Here is a 21117-nt window from a genome sequence, read left to right as displayed (position 1 = left end):
ATTTAATTTAGAATTAAGGACACATTTGGTTCACAAAATGTTTTTGGAATGAATAAAATCTTTCAAAGAAATTGGAATCTGAAGGATTGGAATTTGACGGAATATTTTTGATTTTTTTAGAATTCAAGTGACGGATGGAATGAAATTCTTTCCTCCCCTCCATCCCCAATAAATGGAGATTTCATCAAAATGATGCAATGTTTACATTCTTACGAAACGAGAATTATTATTTTTTGAACAACCAAACACACTAAGGAATAAATTCAACTTTAATTTCATTAAATTCTATCAAATTATGTGATACAAATGCGACCTAAATGGTTGAGCAATGTCACTGTCTGCTCTATATCAAAATTATTTGTATGTCGCAATCAACATCTCAACTAATTAACTATTATAATTCACAAATTAAAAAACCATGTAAAGCCATCAAGACAGATCATCAGTGTATCACGTTATAATTATTCTGTCTTACTAAATGTCAAAAGTCAAAATCTCACAGCCTAGTATAATGTGCATATGATAATATCTAAAAACTCATTGACCAATAATCAATCACTTGGGAATTCAAACGCTACAGATCGATCTTTGTCAACCCTCATTTAGTGGACATTTTCTTATATATATATAGTCGCAACATTATACCGAGAATGTGACTTTTAATATATTTAATTACAGAATCAAGCTTTTTTTGGAATAGCATTAAAGAATCAAGCTTAATACACGCTAAAGTAACTAAACCAATTAAAATAAAAGATAGAACATATATAGAAATGGAGGATGCTCAAGAACTCAAAACTTTTCTCAAAGTATGGTCTTTTGCAATCTTGAGTATTTGCTATTGCTACTTGATCCCTAGTCGGATAGCGAATGGCGTCCCGAGGTTAGTCTCTATTCTCCCCATCATTGTGACCTTTTTCATCCTTCCAATCCCTCTGTCATCCGTCCATCTAGCCGGCCCGACCATCTTCTATCTTGTATGGCTTGGCAACTCCAAACTCTTACTCTTTGCATTTAATCGTGGACCTTTAGCTTCCACACCCAAGTTGCCATTCCTCATTTTCATATCAATCGCTCTACTTCCAATAAATCCTAAACATGTTGACAAAACTCGATCTCCAGCTCTATCACACAAGCCCGTTTTATTGACATTTAAAGCATTGATACTTGCTATAATTATTGGTGCATATCAATACAAGGATCAACTCCACCCAAATGTGATTCTAGGTTTTTATTGTTGTCATGTTTACTTGGGTGTTGAGCTTGTTTTAGCCATCACCGCTTACTTTGTAAGGTTATTACTGGGGTTCGGTTTTGAAATCGAACCCCAGTTCAATGAGCCTTATCTAGCCACATCATTACAAGACTTTTGGGGCCGCAGGTGGAACCTTATGGTTACCAGCATATTGCGGCCTACAGTTTATGATCCCGTTCGTATGATCTCGGCCCCGCTTTTTGGAAAGTTATGGAGCCTACTGCCGGCTATCTTTGCAACTTTTCTAGTGTCTGGGCTAGTGCATGAGCTGATTTACTTTTATTTGACACGCGTTCGGGCTACCTGGGAGGTGACATGGTTTTTTGTATTGCACGGAGTGTGTACAGCTGCAGAGGTGCTCGTTAAAAAGGCTGTCAATGGTAGGTTCCGGCTGCATAGGGCTGTTTCGGGGCCGCTTACAGTAGCCTTTGTGGCAGTAACTGGTGTATGGTTGTTTTTGCCACAGATTTTAAGGAATGGGGTGCATGTTAAGGCCATTGACGAATATACTACTATGGTAAATATTTTGAGGTCTAAATCGGAGGGAGTAAGCATGTAGTTGTTGTGACTTGTAGGGGGTAATCATGTCATGTCAGTTTATTCTGTATGTGGCTTTGCATTTGAGACCTTTTGCTTATACTTTTTACAAAAACTATCTTAAGAAAAAAGTTTGTTTTCAAACAAGACATGTATTGAGCAACTCATTCAAATCATTCAACCGTTACAAGCAATTTGAGGTAAATGTCGAGTAGTTAAGATATCGCACATTGTATATCTTGTATATTTATTTGTACATTTTTTGTATTTAAAAATATGAAACTGTTAGGTTTTGTTAGCATAACATTCATAGTAAGATTATGTATAAGGGTTACTCATATACATAGTTATGTATTGTTTATATAGTCAGCAAAGTCACTCGCAGCAAAGTGGGCGACCACCTCCCTCGTTGATAAACTTTTAGAAGTCTAAATTGGAGTACAATTTAGGGGAAGTGATATTCATACCATTTCTTTTAACTGATGTATCACAACTGTGCATTATTGGTTTGTATAGTTAGCTATACATTTTGTACATTGTAGTACATCTATAAAAAATGATGGTAAAAGTATTTTTCTTTTACAAAATTCTTATAAATATATGATATCAAATTTTCTACCTGCCATTTAACTGTTTATTTTTTCTTATCTCGTGTGTAGTTATGAAATTTTATTTTAATATATAAGTAAAACACGTTAAGTTTGGTTTAAATAAAATTTAGTTTGTTAAAAATTTTAATTTGCCTCCATACAAAAAATTTGTTGGTTTCATCTCTGCCCTTAGGGCTACTTTTAGCATTTCCCTAAATATAAATAAGCAATCACAAGTTATCAATTATTGGGCTTATTTATTTCTCTCTATAAAAATCAATCCATCCTCTTATGTCGACTAGTTGGTAGGACCATATTCTGAAAAATAAATTAGAGATCTAAGTTTTAATCTTGTTTATTAGAATTTTTTTAAAAACAAGAATGCAAGAATATCTACACCTATGCCATGATCCGAAGACTCGATTTTCTCAAGTAGCACAAAAAGATTTTTAATCAAAACTTAGCAACATCTGTGCTATACTTGTAGATGTCGGTGAATAGAGAAGCAAAACTAATCCCAAATACAATACACATCCATTATTATTAGATTTTTCCCTGATCAAAATTAAAAACTGGTCAAACAAACAACACATCTCAAACAAAAGCACAATAATGGAATCCGAAGCCAAAAACTTGGTAATCTACATAACATCAATCATAACATCACTTACATACTCGTACTACATTTCTTCCAAAATCCCAAAAGGTATATACAGATTCCTATCTCTGATTCCCATCTTTTACCTCTTCACCATTCTCCCACTTGGTTTCTCCTTTGTGTTCACCACCGCCCTCTCTGCCTCTTTCACCACATGGCTCACAAATTTCAAACTCATTCGTTTCGCTTTCGATCTCGATCCATCTCCATTTCACCCTTCTCAGTCCCTTCTCCAATTCATCACCTTCACTTCCTTGCCCATCAAATTACCAGATGCCATAAATCCAACCACTTCACATAAAAATATCACTACCCAATCCCGTCAAAAACAAGATACGGAAAACTCAGAAACTCGTCACAAAGATCAATTGTCTATATTAAAGTTAATTATTCATATTGCTATATTCGCAATACTTGCGAATATAGTACTAAACTATGGAGACAACTTTATAAGCATACATTATGTCCTGGTTATATATTGTGTCATGTTATATCTTATAATAGACATCATATCTGTTTCAATCAGCGTTCTGTTCTTTCTTTTAACCGGGCTCGAACTAGAGCAACCATCCAACGATCCTTATTTCGCCACGTCACTACAAGACTTCTGGGCTAGATGGAACCTCATGGTAACAAATACGTTACGTCACACAATATACAAACCGGTTCGGATAGCCTTATCCGGTTACAAGTGGGCCCCGCTAGCGGGTGTAGTGGCGTCTTTTATTGTGTCTGGTATCATGCATGAGCTGTTTCTTTATCAGCTGTCACGTGAGCCCCCCACGTGGGAGATGACGATGTTTTTTGTGTTACATGGGATATGTGTGGTTGTTGAGATGGTTGTTAAAAGGATGGTTAACGGTGGTCGGCGGTTGCCGCCGGTTTTGGGGACGGTGTTGACGATGGGGTTTGTGCTGGCTACCGGATTTTGGCTGTTTTTTCCGCCGTTAATTAGGAGTCGTGTAGATGTGAAAATCTTTCAAGAGTATACGTCGGCTGTTGACTTTGTCAAGGCTAAATTATTTGTATTTTAATCACACGTCATTATTTATTCATTTTATTATTATTAATGTATAATTTAATTAGAAAGAACAAACTTTTCCACTGGATCTGTAATCAAATTGAGAAAACTTGAAAGAACCTTTACCCCTAACAAAAATGGTGGTAACTTTTGATAAAAATGGACAAACGGAAAGTAATTTTGTGATAATTGATAGTCTTCGGATCATGACATATGTCATATTGTAGATATTCTTGTATTCATGTAATTGTTTTTGAAGTTTTCTAATAAATAAGATTCAAATAGATCTCTTATATAATAATTAGCATTATAACCGATCATTGATCGTGAATAACAAGTTGTAATTTAGTTAAAGTGAAATTTTGTGGACTTCAACATGCCACTAGGGCTGAAACTTGGGTCAATTTGAGCCCAAAACCAAAACATAAACATATTACTTTGGTTTTACCATTTTCTGAAACCGATTGGTTTTGTTTTTTAATGTTTCAGTTTTTTGGATTCTAAGTTAATTGGTTTGGCCCGAGTAAGAACGTAGCATGGACATAGGGGTTTAACATGTGAGTTTATTTTGTAGGAGGCTTTGCATATAGTCTCACGTGCCCAAAATCCGGTTCCTAGAGGAACTGGTTCGGAACCGGAACCGGTTTCAGTCAACATTGACTATAACTGGTTTTTCAGGAACCGGTTCGGAAAGGGTTCCTGGTCAATATTTGACCAATTTTTTCGTTTTTTTAAACAAGTACCGGTTCTGAACCGGTCCGGAACCGATTTATGGATCCAAAAATGGAACTGGACCCAAACCGATCGGTTCTTGAGGAACTGGAACCGGTTTTTATCGGTTTCAGTTCTCGGTTTATCGGAACCGTTTTTTTCTTTTACCCTTTTTTTTGCCCATGTCTACTTATAGTTGAGATTTTTATGTTTGTTCCTTTTTTTTTTGAAAGGGAATTTAAGACTTTTAAACTGTTAAGTTGCATCAAATTAATTATAAGCTTAAGTTGTATCACTATCAAACAGCTTAGACTTAAGTTGTACTATGATACAACTTAAGTTCATTTCACACTAAATTTATAAAAAGAAAAAAAATGGTGTGAATTAGCATAGAGTGCAATCAAGTGGACGGCCACAATTTCGAACGAAGGGTTTGAAAATATCTTAAACCCATACGGGGTCTGAACATGTCATGAACGTATTTTAAGAAACTTTCTATTTGAACCCACATCTATATCTATATCTATCCATATATAAATATGTCCCTATAAAACTTTAAGCCCTGTATATATAGTTGTTTATCTAATAGATCTAATTATCTAAAGCCGTCACAAGATTGCCAATGTCAAAGATATCCATGGAAAGAATATGGGGTGATTTGGTATTTGCTTAAAAGTAGCATAACTTAAAACATAATCTTTTGTTATAAGTGATTTGGCAATTTAGCAAAGTGACTAAAATGGCGGCATGTTTATTACTTGGGTTGTGGTTTGGATTGAATGATATTGCAATGGGCCATTGAAAGATTTTGGGCTTAGGGTGTTTTGGCCGTTCAAAAGAAAAAAAAAAAAAAAACCTTCATGAATGTTTTGAGAATGCAACAGAAGATATACTTGGGGTCTTGGGGATGAATTAAAATAGATTGGTTATTTAGATTTTGAATTTTGAACTTATTCTTTATTTCATGTAATAAGCTAAAATGCTTAATACATTACTCCCCCGCTCGAATTTAGTTTGACTTTTACAGTATTCTTTTTTTAAATTTAACCGTAAATATTTTTTTGTATGTAATATAATACTTAATGAAATTTATATTATTGAAAAGTACATTAAAAACACAATCCATTCATATAATTTATATTTACTATTATATAATACAACAAAAATAATTACGAGAAAGTTTAAAGAAAAAGATTTTAAAGGTCAAATTAGTACACTTAAATTTGAATGGAGGAAGTAGTATTAGTAGTAGTGTTTTATGTTTTTGTAGTTTGGGATGTTCACTAATGTTATTGTAAACTGAAAACCCCTAAGGTAGCTATGAGTTTTACAAACGTTTTAAAAACCCGGTCAATAATTTCATGCAATTAGTTAAAATTAAATGACGTCGTGCAACACACCAGTTTTAAACACTCATTTGTATGAAAGGTGATGATCTGTACACATCTATTTTTAACCGTACCCCACCACATGTGTTTTATAGTGTTGTACGTGAAGAACGTCTGGTGGTATACTACCAAAAGTAGCTAGGTGGCGTACAGATAATGAGCTTTGTATAAAAGAGAGATTTTTATTGCTAGTACGTGGGTAAAAAATATATATGGAAAAAGTAAGTAGAAAGTGAAGTGATATACTCATTAAGCTATATATGGAAAGGACGATATGATATAATAATTGTCTTTTGAAAAGTAGTCGATCTCTAACTTTTTCGAGCTTAAATACTCTAGAATTGTCATTTTTAAAAGACATCAAAAACGTAGATATACATTGTTAGAAAAAAGTTCTCTAGCTAGAAAAACGAAAAACCTAAAATATTAAAGAGTAAGATGATGATGGAATATAATGAAGAACTCGGAGCGCTAATCAAGGTGTGGTTTGTGGCCATCTTATGTATCTGCTACTGCTACTTGATTCCTATGCGGATGATCAAGAACGGCATGTCGAGGTTACTCTCTCTTCTCCCCGTTATCGCCATTTTTTTCATCCTCCCGCTTTCGATCTCAACTCTCCATCTTTTATGGCCTACATTCTTCTACCTCACGTGGCTTGCGAACTTCAAACTCTTACTCTTGGCGTTCAATCGTGGCCCTTTAGCCCCCACCCCGCCCTTACCTAATTTCTTCATCTTTGTCTCCGTTGCCTTGTTACCAATCAACCGTAAAGAAAAAATATTAGATCCAGCTCCAGCACATAAACCGCTTATTTTGGCATTTAAAGCAATAATTCTCGCTATAATTGTAGATTCGTATAAATACAAACATAACTTCCACCCGAATGTCATTCTACTTTTGTACATTTGTCATATGTACCTCACTATGGAGTTAGGCTTAGCCGTCACGGCCTTTTTTCTTATGATTTTTATCGGATTTGATCTAGAGATCGAACCACAGTTCAATGAACCTCTCTTGGCCACATCGCTTCAGGATTTCTGGGGCCGCCGTTGGAACCTTGTTTCATCGAAAATCCTAAGAGTTTCTGTGTACAATCCAACTCGAAAAATCCTTATTCCGGTTTTTGGCAAATTTAGGAGCCAGCAACTCGCAATTTGCGTTACTTTTTTGGTGTCTGGACTAATGCATGAGTTGATGTATCTATACACTAATCGTGTTCAGCCGACTTGGGAGGTTACGTGGTTTTTCGTACTACACGGAGTATGTATGGCTGCTGAGGTGGAAGTTAAGAAGACGGTATCAGGCAGGTTCGGGTTGCATTGGGCGGTGTCTGGGCTGCTTACGCTGTCGTTTGTTCTGGTTACAACTGCTTGGTTGTTCTTGCCACAACTTTTAAGGCACGGCGTAGACGACAAGGTCATAAACGAATATTCAGTTATGGTGGATTTTGTGATGTCTAAATGCATGAGGATTATTAGACTAGTATGAAATGTGATCGATATATAGTCGTACGAATGCATATATATCATGCATGTAGTAGTAATAAGCGATTGTTAAATAGCGTTTAAATGTTACTGAAATGTGGTAAGGGTATCAATTTTATTTATTTATTTTAAATTTTAACTCACATACATATTTGCTTTCAGCATAAAGGACTTGTTATTCATCCATGTACATATGGATTGAGGTTTTCTAAAGCAAAATTTTCCAACTTTGCTAGTAAATCATTGGATTAAAATCGATAGTCAATTTTAGAGAATTTCTATCCCATATATACACACCAGGTTCTATATATGCAATGTAAGAAAATGATTCTCTTGGTAGGATATGGTGCATAGGAGGGAAAATAATCAATGATCTAGTTCTGAATGACATTTCTTACAAGTTACACCATCATCTCTGAAGTATTACTTTGTTGGGAAAAATTAAACATGATGAGTTTCTTTTGGCTGCAACACAGAGCAAGGAAACTTTCAATTACATGAATCGATCTGTAGGTGTTTCATTATTTGCCATTCTATTGTGTATTTTATATGATCGTGGTATTACTTATTGTGCATTGTCTAGCATATGGCTAAAAATATACTGTCAACTATCACTACGAATTGGATTTGATGGGGCGGCGATCCAAGAGATGGTGGCAGTTTGATACGGTACGAGCAAAGCCCTTGCTACCAGCGTCGGCACTGTGGTTGGGGTGGTCGGAGATGATGGTGGTGGCGGTGGTTGTCTCGCCGGAGAAGGAGTGGTGGCTGGCGCCGACAGTCTCGCCAGACAAGAAGGAAGAAGGAGGAAGAAAATATTTCCTCGTACTTTTTGGATTGCTTGTATTCTAATTATCTTTCCCATATATAATATATATATATATAAATGCATATAACATTATGAGTAGATAGATTTAATAACATTTCACCAATATTAAAATATGTCATATGAGCAATTGAACATAGTAAGTTAGGCCGCTCCCTAGAACCGGCACGTCTTCGTTTACGTCCAAGTGGCTTATACCATTTTTAGACGTGCGTTCAACACTAATATGGGTCCTGATGTGCCGTTAACGTTGGCAAAAATTTGCAATCAAGGTCCTTCCTCTCGACGGCGTTTATTTTTGGCCGTTGACGTTCGCACATGCTAAACACGTGAGTGCACTAATGTCATTTCACGTTACACCCGAGGGACGAAAAATGAAAAACGTGACAACTTGAGGGAGGAAAATAGAAAATTATACAAATAAATTTATTCTTCCATTCTTTCTTTTTCGATCATCTTCTCCGATCATCTTTTCCAATGAAATTTTCCAACTAGGCATTTTTTTTTTCCGATGATACCTAATAAAAACTCAACTTTCAATCCAAATCTAAATCACAAACAAAATCATTTACTCAAATTCATGACATTCAAAACACAACCAATCAACCAAATATTAGTCCAAACAGGTCATTTTCTTCATCTTTTTTCTTATGTTCCTAGACTTGTGTCAATCTACCGAAAACAAAATGTATATGTATGTGTACCATATGTAATGAGTGTGTGTATGGCAGAATGTGTGTTTGTGTGTGTAGTGTATAAAACCATATATATATATATATATTTCATTTGATATACACACAAAATGCAAAAAAGAAATCACAAATCAGACTGTTGTTAATTAGATCTGATGGAAGAGAAAAAGAAGATGGTGAGTGGCTTGTGTGGTTGTTGGGGATATCCGTAGCTTCTCCAACCGCCACTGCAGCAACCCTACCTCACCAAACCCATCGCTGCAACCCGCCTCACCAGAACCTGTCGCTGCAACCCCATCGCCGGAATAAAAGAAACCAACATATAAAAGCCGAAGCTTTTTCAGTATATACTTCATTTATATTTGGTGAGTGCAAAATCAAATCTTTAAATGTCATAAACATACAAAGATCTTGAATCAAAATAAACAAAAAAACACATCTTGAATCAATGGTGGGGGGAAAAGTTATCGGCGATCAATGGCTAGCTAGAAATGGAGTTGGTCAGTAGATAGACGAAAATGTTACTGGCTAGAACTATTGTGATGGTCGGAAAATTCCATCGGAAAATAAATGTCTAGTCGGAAAATTTCATCGGAAAAGATGATCGGAAAAGAAAGAATGGAACAACAACAACGACATTACCCAATCCTTGAGTCGGGTGTGGAAGAGGTGAGCTGTAGACAGTCTTACCTCTACCCAAAGGTAGAGAGACTGCTTCTAATAGGGACCTCCGACCACGAAAAGCTGGAAAAATCGAAGAGTGAAGAAAGTTTAGTAACCGAGAATAAATTTATTTGTATGATTTTCATTTTCCATCCCTCAAGTTGGCATATTTTTCACTTTTCGTCCCTCAGGTGTAACGAGAAATGACATTAGTGCCCTCACGTGTTTAGGACGTGCGTACGTAAACGGCCAAAAATAAACGCCGTCGAGAGGAAGGACCTTGATTGCAAATATTTGCCAACTTTAAGGTCAAAATTGATATTTTTCACTTCAGTGATCAAAAGTGAAAAACGTGTCAACTTGAGAGACGAAAAATGTAATTTACTCATATATATATATATATATATTATAAATGTTACAAATAACCCCCCTGAAAAGCTTTGAAAGTTTTGAATTAACCCCTTCATTTTTATAAAAGTTTTATATTATTTGATATAATTTGATTAAAAATCTGTTTTTAAAGTTATTATTCATAAAAAAAATTATTTGTATTAATTAATATTAATGTAATGTGTTTATTATTAATAATAATAAAATAATGGATGAATAGTGGAAGAAATGGAAAAGAAGTGGGTAGTATAAGGAAGGGGTGTTCTTGAGGTGTTTCAGGAGAGAAAAAACTGATAAATAATGGAAGAAGTGAGGAATAAATAGAGAATAAATGATATGTATAAGGAGAGGCCTTAGGTTGCTCGTAGTAGTGTTTGGACGAGCTCGTCCAAAACACTTCCACCCTTTTCATTTTTGGACGTTAATGTCACAAACCGTTCCACCCTCGTCGAATATGAGCTAGTCCGGAAATAGGAAGGGGTTGGATGAGGAGGTGGTGGGCTATGCATATTGTTTTGTGTTATTATTTTATTTTTATTTTTTTGGTTTTTATATAGAATAAAAAGCTTCAGAAGAGGTGAGTAAGAAATTTTAATGTTAGGGTAGTTTTTAAATTGGAACATGATTGTTGACGTGGCATTTTTGAAGAGATGAGGAAGAGATTTAAGAAAATCATTACTAAGAGACTAAAAGAGACCTTAATAACATACTGTAGCTATGTCCATTCCGTATCACAAGTTGTAAATTGAGATAAATTCAATAGTACAAACTATAATAATAAAACAATTAATGATACAATTACAAGGACACGCTAGTAACTACATCATAGTACACAGACTCATGTCTTTGATTGGAAAATGCCAAAATGGAGTACATTAATTAACATCTCCAAAATTGGGTCCATTTAATCATGTCTCATGGAAGGTCATATCGTATATCTTTATTGTTACCTCTCAAGCGCAGTTGGTTTTGCAAGCTCCTGGTAAACTTTCATGGTGCCAGTCAGATGATAAGAGATTGAAGGGCACTTAATATGTAGCTGAAGACTCTTCCATCAATAGTCTAGCTTTCCGCTCCTACAAATTACATAAACTTCAAATCGTGCTCAACTATAAATAAAAGAAAGTATTTTAACAAGAACTCTCAAGATTCCACTTACTGTTTAGAGACGGATAATCGGTGGGTACATATCCAGCTCTAAAATATATGACTGCAATAGTTTCTCCGTCTCTGAAATATCTGAACCACTAATCCAATAAGGCAATAACTCATTCAAACAGCAAAAAACAAAAATAACAACAGCAATAGGGCTTAGGGACCGATATGATGATTGGTTTAGGTAGGTTGGTCGGCCTATTACAGGCACCTATAGAGATTAGTGTGTGAGACCCCGATCCACAAACAACTGATTAACACGCCCAAACATTATTTTTTTTAAGACCTTGAAGCTGATTTTATTATATTCCATAGTTCAAAATCACATAATTAATGGATCCACATGTCTAAACTAGAAAACACATTTAAGATAGACATACTCAATGTAGCTTATTAAAAAAAGTATATGGTTGGGTCCTGTTTAGAGGCCTGCCCATTTATATTAGTGTGCCTTAATTTCTTGATCGCCAACGACAACTCACAACATTACATGATGATGCTACAACAAAAATGAAAGAAATTGGAATTAGTATCCTGAAATGTAACAAACTTTGGATGATTGTCTATATGTGAAATAACTAAAGTTGTATTCATTGTATGTAATCATCTTTAAATTATGTATATTGTATGTATGAAAATGTATCCGACCAATAAAAAATTAACAAGTGGCACCTATATATGGTTGTCACATATGCATTCTTACATACAATACACATAATTTAAAGATGATTACATACAATGAGCACGACTTTAGTTATTTCACACTATAGACATTCGTCTAAAGTTTGGTACATTTCTGGATACCTATCCCAAAGAAATATTATATCTTGAGCTTTGCATAGAGGGTTAAATACCCTATTAAGGTACCTCTTTTTTTTGTGCCAATTTTTAGCATCCTGGAGTGTATATCTAATGATCTAGTGGTAAAAATATCAACTTTCTTCGTTCTGCAAATTCAAGATTAACACAAAAACCCTTTAAACAACTTTTACACAATGAAAAAGAGTAAAGCAGTTTGAAAATAAGTCATTTTCATTCACCGCATCCTAAGATGTATATATCAATCACGTAATATCAACAGGCCCGTCGGCCAGCAAGGCGACTGACCATAGCATCAAATTCTTGGTGGACAGCAAATATTTACTGAGTACTATACATCAGTATTTAGTAGGCCCAGATATTTAATATATTCAGCCCATATAATTATAATTCAACTAAACTTATATTCGTGTCAAATACACGGATTATATAATAACATTTTATAAATAAAATAAATTATTAAAAAAATGCATAAACTTAAATTTGAAAAAATGTAAGTAAGAACAAATTTAAAAAGATATACTTCAAAAACATTAAACAAATATATTGTACTTCATCTTTTAAATTTTTTTTTTTAGACAATATTCATATGTTTAAATTTTTTTAATTTGTTGAAAAATAAAAAAAAATGTTCTGAAGTTGATTGCTAAATACTGTGATAAATATAAATAAAATATTTATGGCTAAAAGGTGTAAACTATTGATTAAAACAAAAAGAGTAATTTTTAGTTAAATTTTTTCTACAAATACTAATATAAATAATAATATAATAATATATTTGAATAATGGTTATTAAGATTATGATGACATAAGCGAGAGTCAATTTGATGAAACGAGTGACATTATTAGTAAATAAGTCATTAGTTCAATTGTCATGTAGTATATTTTAAGAATTAAGATTTCAAGAGTTAACTGCAAGATTGGTTCCTGTTGTACATGTTATCAATGGGATCCTTATTTTAAGAACTTTTTGCAAGACTGATTCCTTTTTTAACAGGACTGTTAGTGAGTATTTTTAAGTCTACACGTGGCAATAACGTGTAGGGACAATATCGTCTTTTCACACAACATAGAAGGAACCTTTTTTACTAATGAACTCGACAAGGGACCCTCATTGATAAAATGAACAAACCACAAGGACCAATCTTGCTATTAAATTTTTTATTTATTTGTTGAACAGTCAATAAGATTTTTATTATTAATGAAAACACAATCCAACAAGGTGCTAGAGAAGTAAGGAAAAAGAAAGAGTACAGAGAGAGTTTAGAAATTGAAACTACACCAATGGTTCCGATTTACAAAGGGTGATTTAGTTCTATTTGCAAACCATAGGTAGGTGGTGGATTTTAGATCCTTCAGTGCAAAGCTCGAAGATGGAGACTTGTGGCCTTGTGGGAGAAGATGCAATCGTTTATGACTTTCCAAATTACCGAAAGGTAACCGAGGATTACTATGCTGATGTGTTGGGATTTCTTTGGATCAATGAGTGGGCTGTTGTGAAGCTTAAGGAGTTTTCTGTTATTCGTGGGGTTGAGCAAAGGAAGCTTACACCATAGCAAGATAAGAGACCAGACTGCAGAGACGAAATTACATTCGATAAAGAGGTGGTGTGAAGTCTCATCTCGGTTGTTACATAAGGGGCACATGGAGGATGCAAAACTGATTTTTCTTCGTTGGAGGAGATCTTTAGTAGGAAGTCGATTCTGGTCTAGTTTCCAGGCATGGATATTAACCTTTAGAGGGACTATTTTATTTTAGGGAAAGCGACAATGTGAGGGCCCATGAGTGGCCTTTTGTAGAAAGATCTTCATGGATTTGGCAGTAAAGTCCTGTGGAGAACTGGAATCCCACGACCACTTGTCGTTTGAGTCAGGGAGAGCGACTTGGAGGATCTTTGAGAGCATATCTTGAAGTTGATAGAGTTCTTCTGATGATGATGATGGTGGCATGGTCCATTTGCATTCCAATTGAGTGTAAAGTCCTCTTCCCGTGCAACGATCACTGACGGTGCATCCTTTGTATTTCTCTAGTTTGAAAAGATCCGGGTAGGTGAGCTGAAGTGGTTGTTTCCCAATCCAAGTGTCAATCCAAAATCTAATACGACACCCGTTCCCGACAATACCTGTAAACATGCTATGCAAAACAACATCAAAAGATTCAATGTGGGAGCTGATTTTGGCAATGTTTTGCCAAACTCCCACTAAGCCATTCTTCAGAGGAACCGGAGAACAATTTCGGTTAGAGTGGTGGATGGCGGTGATGGTTTGAGTCCATAGGGCCCATGGTTCAGTACGCAAACGCCACCACCACTTGGAAATTAAAGAAAGGTTTTTGATATAAAGAAAACCCAACCCAAGACCGTCCGAATCCAAAGGGGCAATTACCCATATCATCATTTATATTTATTTTTCCTTTATACATACTAAAAAACTAATAGTCTAACCACTTATCTTTATCTTTATATATACTAAAATACAACTAACCTAACTTCAATTAATCAATCACAACTCTTGATTTCATTAAATTAAGATTTTAAACATGTGATTAAATTTAAATTTTCCATTTGACTAAATTAATATGGATCGATAATAATTCTAGATAAGTCTATCAATTTGTATTACTAATTTAGATAAACTATAATCAATTTATTAATAAAAACAAAGTCAGAAGAAAAAAAATGAAGATATGATCCTACATGAAAAGAGATATATCTAACATATAAATATAAATATCATTATTTCATATTAAATTAACATATACTTTAAACAATTATTAAATAAGAAATTAATTTACATTTTTTTTGATTTTTCATCACCAATCTATGTTTTAACCTAAGTTAAAATAATATTTTATTACGTAATATCTATATGATAACAAAATATAGCTAAAAGTTAGAGACGTTATTACAGTTGGATTAATACGAATTAATATTATTAATATTTTATTTTATATTATTAATTGTAATCAAACTAATTGTAATATTGTTCTTTTTTTGAGGTGAATTTCGCTTGATACTTCGTGTCGCGATTCGACCACGGAAGGTCTAACATACGTTGTCTTAACCGGGTCTTTGCTAAAGGCCTCCCTTGAAGTAAAAATGCCTATTTCAAATACCTGATGGAGAAAAAACCTTTTACTAATCCGCCCTAAAGCAAGACGATAAATAGAGGTAAAAACTCTGCCCTCCTGACACTTGAATCTAAGGTATACCCAAAATTGTTGTTATAAATAATTGTAATCAAACTATATTTAGGATGACCATTTTAGTAATTAGAATCAACTATATTTAGGATACAAATTCTTCTTGTATAAACCGAAATCATTAAAAACCCTACGAACCATCTGCTACTTTTATTGTTCTTAACAACCATGATTAACTAAAATAAAATTACTTTTTTGCAAGATATCAGTGAGAACTCGGTTAATTGTATAACCAAGTTAAGATATTGTTTCTCTAAAAAAGTTTGTATAAAACAAATTCTGCTGCACCATCCAACCTTGGTATGATTTAGCATCCAACTTTTACATTTGAATATCTCAATTATTTTTGAAGTATAATTTTACATTTAAGGTATAAGTATTTTTTAATTTGTTCCATATGCAAATTCTTATATTGATAATATTATTAAACCCGTGTGTATTTGACACGGGTCTAAAATCTAGTTAACTAACTAAAAAAATTAATTCACTGTTGTAATACTATTAATAATTGTAGAAAAAGACTACTAATAAAAACATGACATGAATGTATGTGTTTTAAGAAACTTCATATATATTTGAACCGACATGAATGTATGAATGTGCTCCTAGAAAATTTTAAGCCTTATATAGTTGTTTATCGTATAGTTCTATAGTCGTCAAAAGATTCCCAGTATCAATGATATCCATGGAAAGAATAAGGTAATGTGGTGGTTGTTTATGAAGAGAGAATCGATGTAGAAATGGTCGGTGACATGAAAAAAAGTTTAAAAAAAGAAACTAAAAAATATAAAAAAACAAACCTTTTTTTCCTTAAGGTACTTTCTCATATGATTAGAACTTATATATTATGTTTTTAAAAAATATATCTTGACTGTATAAGTTTTAATGCGTAAAATTTATGGAAATTTAAGTGAATTTCTCGGCTTGGAAATCAAAGAAAAAGAAATTTGAGTTTTATTTTTGTTGGTATATTGTTTTGTTAAGTTAGATAATTATTTATTTATTCTTTTGTTTCGTCATCAAAGTTTGTATTCTAAACGTAACGGTGCATTATTTAACAATGTATTTTTTTTACATCGAGTTTGACTTTAAGTCCTGTTGTTAACCAACTAGCTTTATTCCCAGCCCCGACTTCCATAGGTCTTTGGTTTGACTGCTTCTGTGCTGGATGCATTGCGGTGTATAGGTCTAACCATCTCAACTCCCTTTTTCTGGCATAGTCGGGAATAACGCTAGTTAGTATAAAAGATAGATAGATGTTTTAAGAAATATTTGTGGACAAAATAATTGAGTAGAAAGTAATGTGATATCATTAAGAAGCTATGGAAAGGACAATTTATAACGGATGTAAGTGGTGGATCTAATAATTGTGTTATGAAAAGTACTCGATCGATGTCTAACTTTTTCAAGCTTAAATACTCTAGAATTGTCATTTTTAAAAGACATCAAAACATAGATACATGGTTAACAAAATTTCACTACAAAAACAAAAGGCCTAAATGTTCGTCGACTCAGAAAAGAGTACGTGGCTATCCCACTAGTAGGGACTTATTTGCATGTAAGTAGAAGGCCTTTTCTATCACTACAAAAACAAAAGGCCTAAATTAAAGAGTACGTATATATGATGAAGGAATATAATGAAGAACTCGGAGCCTTAATCAAGGTTTGGATTGTGGCCATCTTGTGTATCAGCTACTGCTACTTGATTCCCATGCGGATGATCAAGAAGAACGCCATGTCGAGGTTAATCTCTCTTCTCCCCGTCATCACCATCTTTTTCATCCTCCCGCTTCCATTCACAACCGTCCATCTTTCCTTTGTTGTATTCTTCTACCTCACGTGGCTTGCGAACTTCAAACTCTTACTCTTGGCGTTCAACCGTGGCCCTTTAGCCCCCACCCCGCCCTTACCTTTCTTCGTTTTCGTATCCGTTGCTATGTTACCAATTGACCTTAAACATTCACCTAACCAAAAAAAGAAAATTGACCCAGCTCCAGCTCCAGTTCCAGCACATAAACCGTTTATTTTAGCATTTAAAGCAATAATTCTCAACATAATTGTAGATTTCTACAAATACAAACATAAACTCCACCCGAATGTCATTCTAGCTTTGTACAAAGGCCATATTTTCCTCACTGTCGAGTTAGGTTTAACCATTACAGCTTTCTTTCTTATGATTTTTCTCGGATTTGATTTAGAGATCGAACCACAATTCAATGAACCTCTTTTGGCTACCTCTCTTCAGGATTTTTGGGGCCGCCGTTGGAACCTTGTGTCATCGAGAAACCTAAGAGCTGTTGTGTACAATCCAACTCGAGAGATCCTTACTCCAACTTTTGGCAAATTAAGGAGCCAACAGCTCGCAATTTGCGTTACTTTTTTGGTGTCCGGGCTAATGCATGAGTTGCTGTTTCTATATATTACTCGTGTTCAGCCGACTTGGGAGGTTACATGGTTTTTTGTACTACATGGGGTATGTACGGCTGTCGAGGTGGGAGTCAAGAAGACGGTGGCAGGCAGGTTGGGGTTCATGCATAGGGCGGTGTCATGGCTGCTTACGGTGTCGTTTGTGATGGTTACTGCTGTTTGGTTGTTCTGGCCACTATTATTACGGAATGGCGTATGTGACAAGGTCATAAACGAGTATTCAGTCATGGTGAATTTTGTGATGTCTAAATGCATGGGAATGAAAGCATAAAATATAATGGTGAACTAGGGAATCTCCGGCCTGCATTACGGGCACCATTCGTGTTGAAACGATTGTATTATTTAGGATATACTTGCATTGAATTAACAAATATTCTATTATGAATAAGTTTATTTAATAGTTTATCTTATTAAATATATACTAAATATATTTATTTAAAGATAAAACCACAATAGTTTTCATTTGCGCGTTGCCCGATTTCAATTAGTTCGATTTTTGTTATTGATGATTTATGTTTCTAAAAACAATGACATATAAAATATATACTTAACCAATGACAATACCACAAAAAAATTAATAAAAATTTTTAAATTATTTTTTGAAAACCTGAAAATAATTATGTTTTGTTATTGATGATGTGTCGCTGTAGATATTTGTTAAAATATTTGACATATGATATGATTTTTATTTAAAGACAATAGCACAAAAAAGGTAGTTATTTGAAAAATCTGAATATTGTTACAAAAAATAGAATAAATGTTTTCAGTATAATTATTTGAAAACCTAAAAGGAAAAACATACGAAAAAAACCAAGAAGTAACTTGTATTAAAAACCTGAACCGGATGCGATTTGGCAAAATACGAATAATGGTTTAAATATCGTTAGAAAAAAATAATAAACGTTTTCAGTTAAATTATTTGAAAGCCCGAAAGAAAAAACATACGAAAAAAACCAAGAAGTAACTCGTATTAGAAAACCCGAACCAGATACGATTTGATAAAATCCGAATAATGGTGCGAGTTATAACATGGAGGAATAGTAACTCACCACGCAGGCGAGTTACTATTAACATCTTATTCACTTATTAGAGTATATAATTTTTATGATTTGAGGGGTTCTACACTCAAACTTGAGTGTCTAACATCGACATAATTTCTAACATGTCTATATATATACCTCCGTCACATTTTAATTGTCTTATTTTGACTGGTCAAGTCTTTTTCTTTAGATTTTGACCGTAAATATCTTTGTTTGTGTTATATATTAGCTGATAAAAGTTATATCAATGAAAAGTACATTTAAAATTCAATCAATTTCTATATGTTATATCACGTGTTATATAACATAAAAAAAAATATGTATGATTAAAATTGAAAAAAAAAAGACTCAAATGATCAAAATAGGACAATTGATATGGTACAATGAGTATATATATAATACGAGTATATTTTAGTCATAGCTAGGAATGTAGTAATTAAGCGAATGTTGATCAATTTTAGAAAAAATAAAATAAAATAGCTAAGATGGTGCCAAATTGAATTGGGGTAGCCTTGGTGCATCAATTTGTCTCTACCGTAAATTGAAGAGTTAATAATGATGAATTGGGGTCTCGTGTTTGGATTATTATTATTTTTACTTTTATTTGGATGAATATATTTGTATAAATTAATAGACTAAAATTAAGTTAGAGAGGAATTGATGAAGTCGATTATTAATAATGGTGTTGTGTGCGTAATTATGTTCTGATCGATTGAGATAACAATAACTGTTTTTGAAAATGAGCAAGGCGGTACCGAAAAAGTGGCAAATCTTAAAAATCAATGGTATCCAAAAATTGACGTACAAAATATAAAAGTTCATTGTATTTAGCTACAACTTATTGTCATGTAGTAATGACATAAATGTCTTTGGTTTTACATCAAGTTGCTTGAAAAGCCATAGCGTAGTACTTGGGTAGTACACTGTACACCATGAGGTCCCAGGTTTAATCTTTGGCTATGATAGTTATCTCATAGTATTGCCGTTCGATTTGAATAAATCTATGAAGTAACTCTTCCCAGGTTTAATCTTTGACTTTGGGGGATCTACGTGTCTGAGTTCGAGTCCTACTTCTCACATTTGTGGTGGTAGATTAATAGGAATTTTTCGAGAGTCCGGAATTTCATTTCAGGCGTGCGTGTAATTTAGTAGTAGAAGTAGATTAGAATGCCCGTTTTATAATAATAATAATAATAATAATAATAATAATAATAATAATAATAATAATAATAATAATAATAATATAAATGAAGTATTAAATCTATCTGGGAATAAGAAAGAGAGTGAAAAAGGAAAACACAATAATCTACATGTATAATGAAAGGAAAATTTATGTATTTCTCAAGAGCCTAAATATAAATTATATATATTCTAAAAACCAATATGCAATGTACAACTCTTGAAGATTAATGTACAACCTCTTTCTAACTTTAAAACATCTTTCATTTTACACCCTATACTTTTAATATTTTCAATTTTAAGGTTTTAACATCACTTTGGTCTCTTTTCATTTGCACCCCCTAAAGTTTTTATCTCAAACTTTTGTCCCATATTAAAGTTTTCGTTTTTAAACTTTTGACACAAAACTTTTAGGTTCTTATAATTTTATCAAATAACTTTTATACTTTTGCAGTTTTACCTTTAAACATTTGCTTTTGATGTTTTTTTTTTCGTTCCGCTATATATAATGGTATTTAATATATAATAATTTAAATCATTGTTACGTTTTACGTTAATTTAACATTTAAAGTAAGACACTTTATTACATCAACGTCGTCATATTGTCATTATTTGCATTAACATAGTTATTTTGTGTGTGTGTGTTTTTTCTTTAATACATCTTACTATTCATAGTTCATATTGTTTTTAGAGAAAATAACCTTAATACCCAATTTTTTTTTAAATATATCAATATACCTAAGTTTTTTATGATTTTTACAAAATACCCAACAAAATCGCAATAAATTTCAAAAATGGCAATGAGATTCAAAAAATCGCAATAAAATTCTGAAAATCGCAACGAGATTATATAAAATCGCAATGGCATTTCTAAAATCGCATAAAGATTTAACATAATCGCAAGATTTTATAAATCTCATAAAGATTTAATACATATAAAGTTCTTTATGAGATTCTAAGTTCTTTATGCGATTATCAAGTTCTTTATGCGATTCTGAAATCTTTATGCGATTTTTCAATGTTCTTTATGAGATTTTTAAAGTTTTTTATGCGATTTTCAATGTTCTTTATGCGATTT

At 33.3% G+C, this 21117-nt stretch overlaps 4 protein-coding genes and 1 long non-coding RNA gene across 5 annotated transcripts; 4 read left to right on the top strand and 1 right to left on the bottom strand.

Annotated features, from left to right (window-relative positions):
* Positions 1–701: 701 nt before the first annotated feature.
* Positions 702–2267, top strand: LOC122580193 (long-chain-alcohol O-fatty-acyltransferase-like). The gene has a single exon (XM_043752468.1). The coding sequence runs from the start codon at positions 774–776 to the stop codon at positions 1812–1814; it is 1041 nt and encodes a 346-aa protein (XP_043608403.1). The 5' UTR covers positions 702–773; the 3' UTR covers positions 1815–2267.
* Positions 2268–2792: 525 nt separating this feature from the next.
* LOC122579033 (probable long-chain-alcohol O-fatty-acyltransferase 5) lies at positions 2793–4144 on the top strand. The gene has a single exon (XM_043751117.1). The coding sequence runs from the start codon at positions 2995–2997 to the stop codon at positions 4072–4074; it is 1080 nt and encodes a 359-aa protein (XP_043607052.1). The 5' UTR covers positions 2793–2994; the 3' UTR covers positions 4075–4144.
* Positions 4145–6543: 2399 nt separating this feature from the next.
* LOC122609929 (probable long-chain-alcohol O-fatty-acyltransferase 5) lies at positions 6544–7790 on the top strand. The gene has a single exon (XM_043782877.1). It carries the CDS (start codon positions 6599–6601, stop codon positions 7649–7651), a length of 1053 nt encoding a protein of 350 aa, XP_043638812.1. The 5' UTR covers positions 6544–6598; the 3' UTR covers positions 7652–7790.
* Positions 7791–10963: 3173 nt separating this feature from the next.
* Positions 10964–11623, bottom strand: LOC122609930. The gene is made up of 2 exons (XR_006325427.1): positions 11378–11623; positions 10964–11294 (listed from the first exon to the last, which is right to left on the bottom strand). It is a non-coding gene; the product is annotated as an uncharacterized LOC122609930 (long non-coding RNA).
* Positions 11624–16861: 5238 nt separating this feature from the next.
* On the top strand, positions 16862–18201 carry LOC122609928 (probable long-chain-alcohol O-fatty-acyltransferase 5). The gene has a single exon (XM_043782875.1). The coding sequence runs from the start codon at positions 17015–17017 to the stop codon at positions 18089–18091; it is 1077 nt and encodes a 358-aa protein (XP_043638810.1). The 5' UTR covers positions 16862–17014; the 3' UTR covers positions 18092–18201.
* Positions 18202–21117: the final 2916 nt, after the last annotated feature.

The sequence above is a fragment of the Erigeron canadensis genome, chromosome 8 (assembly GCF_010389155.1).
Source record: "Erigeron canadensis isolate Cc75 chromosome 8, C_canadensis_v1, whole genome shotgun sequence".
In the NCBI taxonomy this organism is placed as follows: Eukaryota; Viridiplantae; Streptophyta; class Magnoliopsida; order Asterales; family Asteraceae; genus Erigeron; species Erigeron canadensis.
Note: the sequence above shows the minus strand (reverse complement) of the source record. Positions and strands in the feature narration are given on the sequence as shown.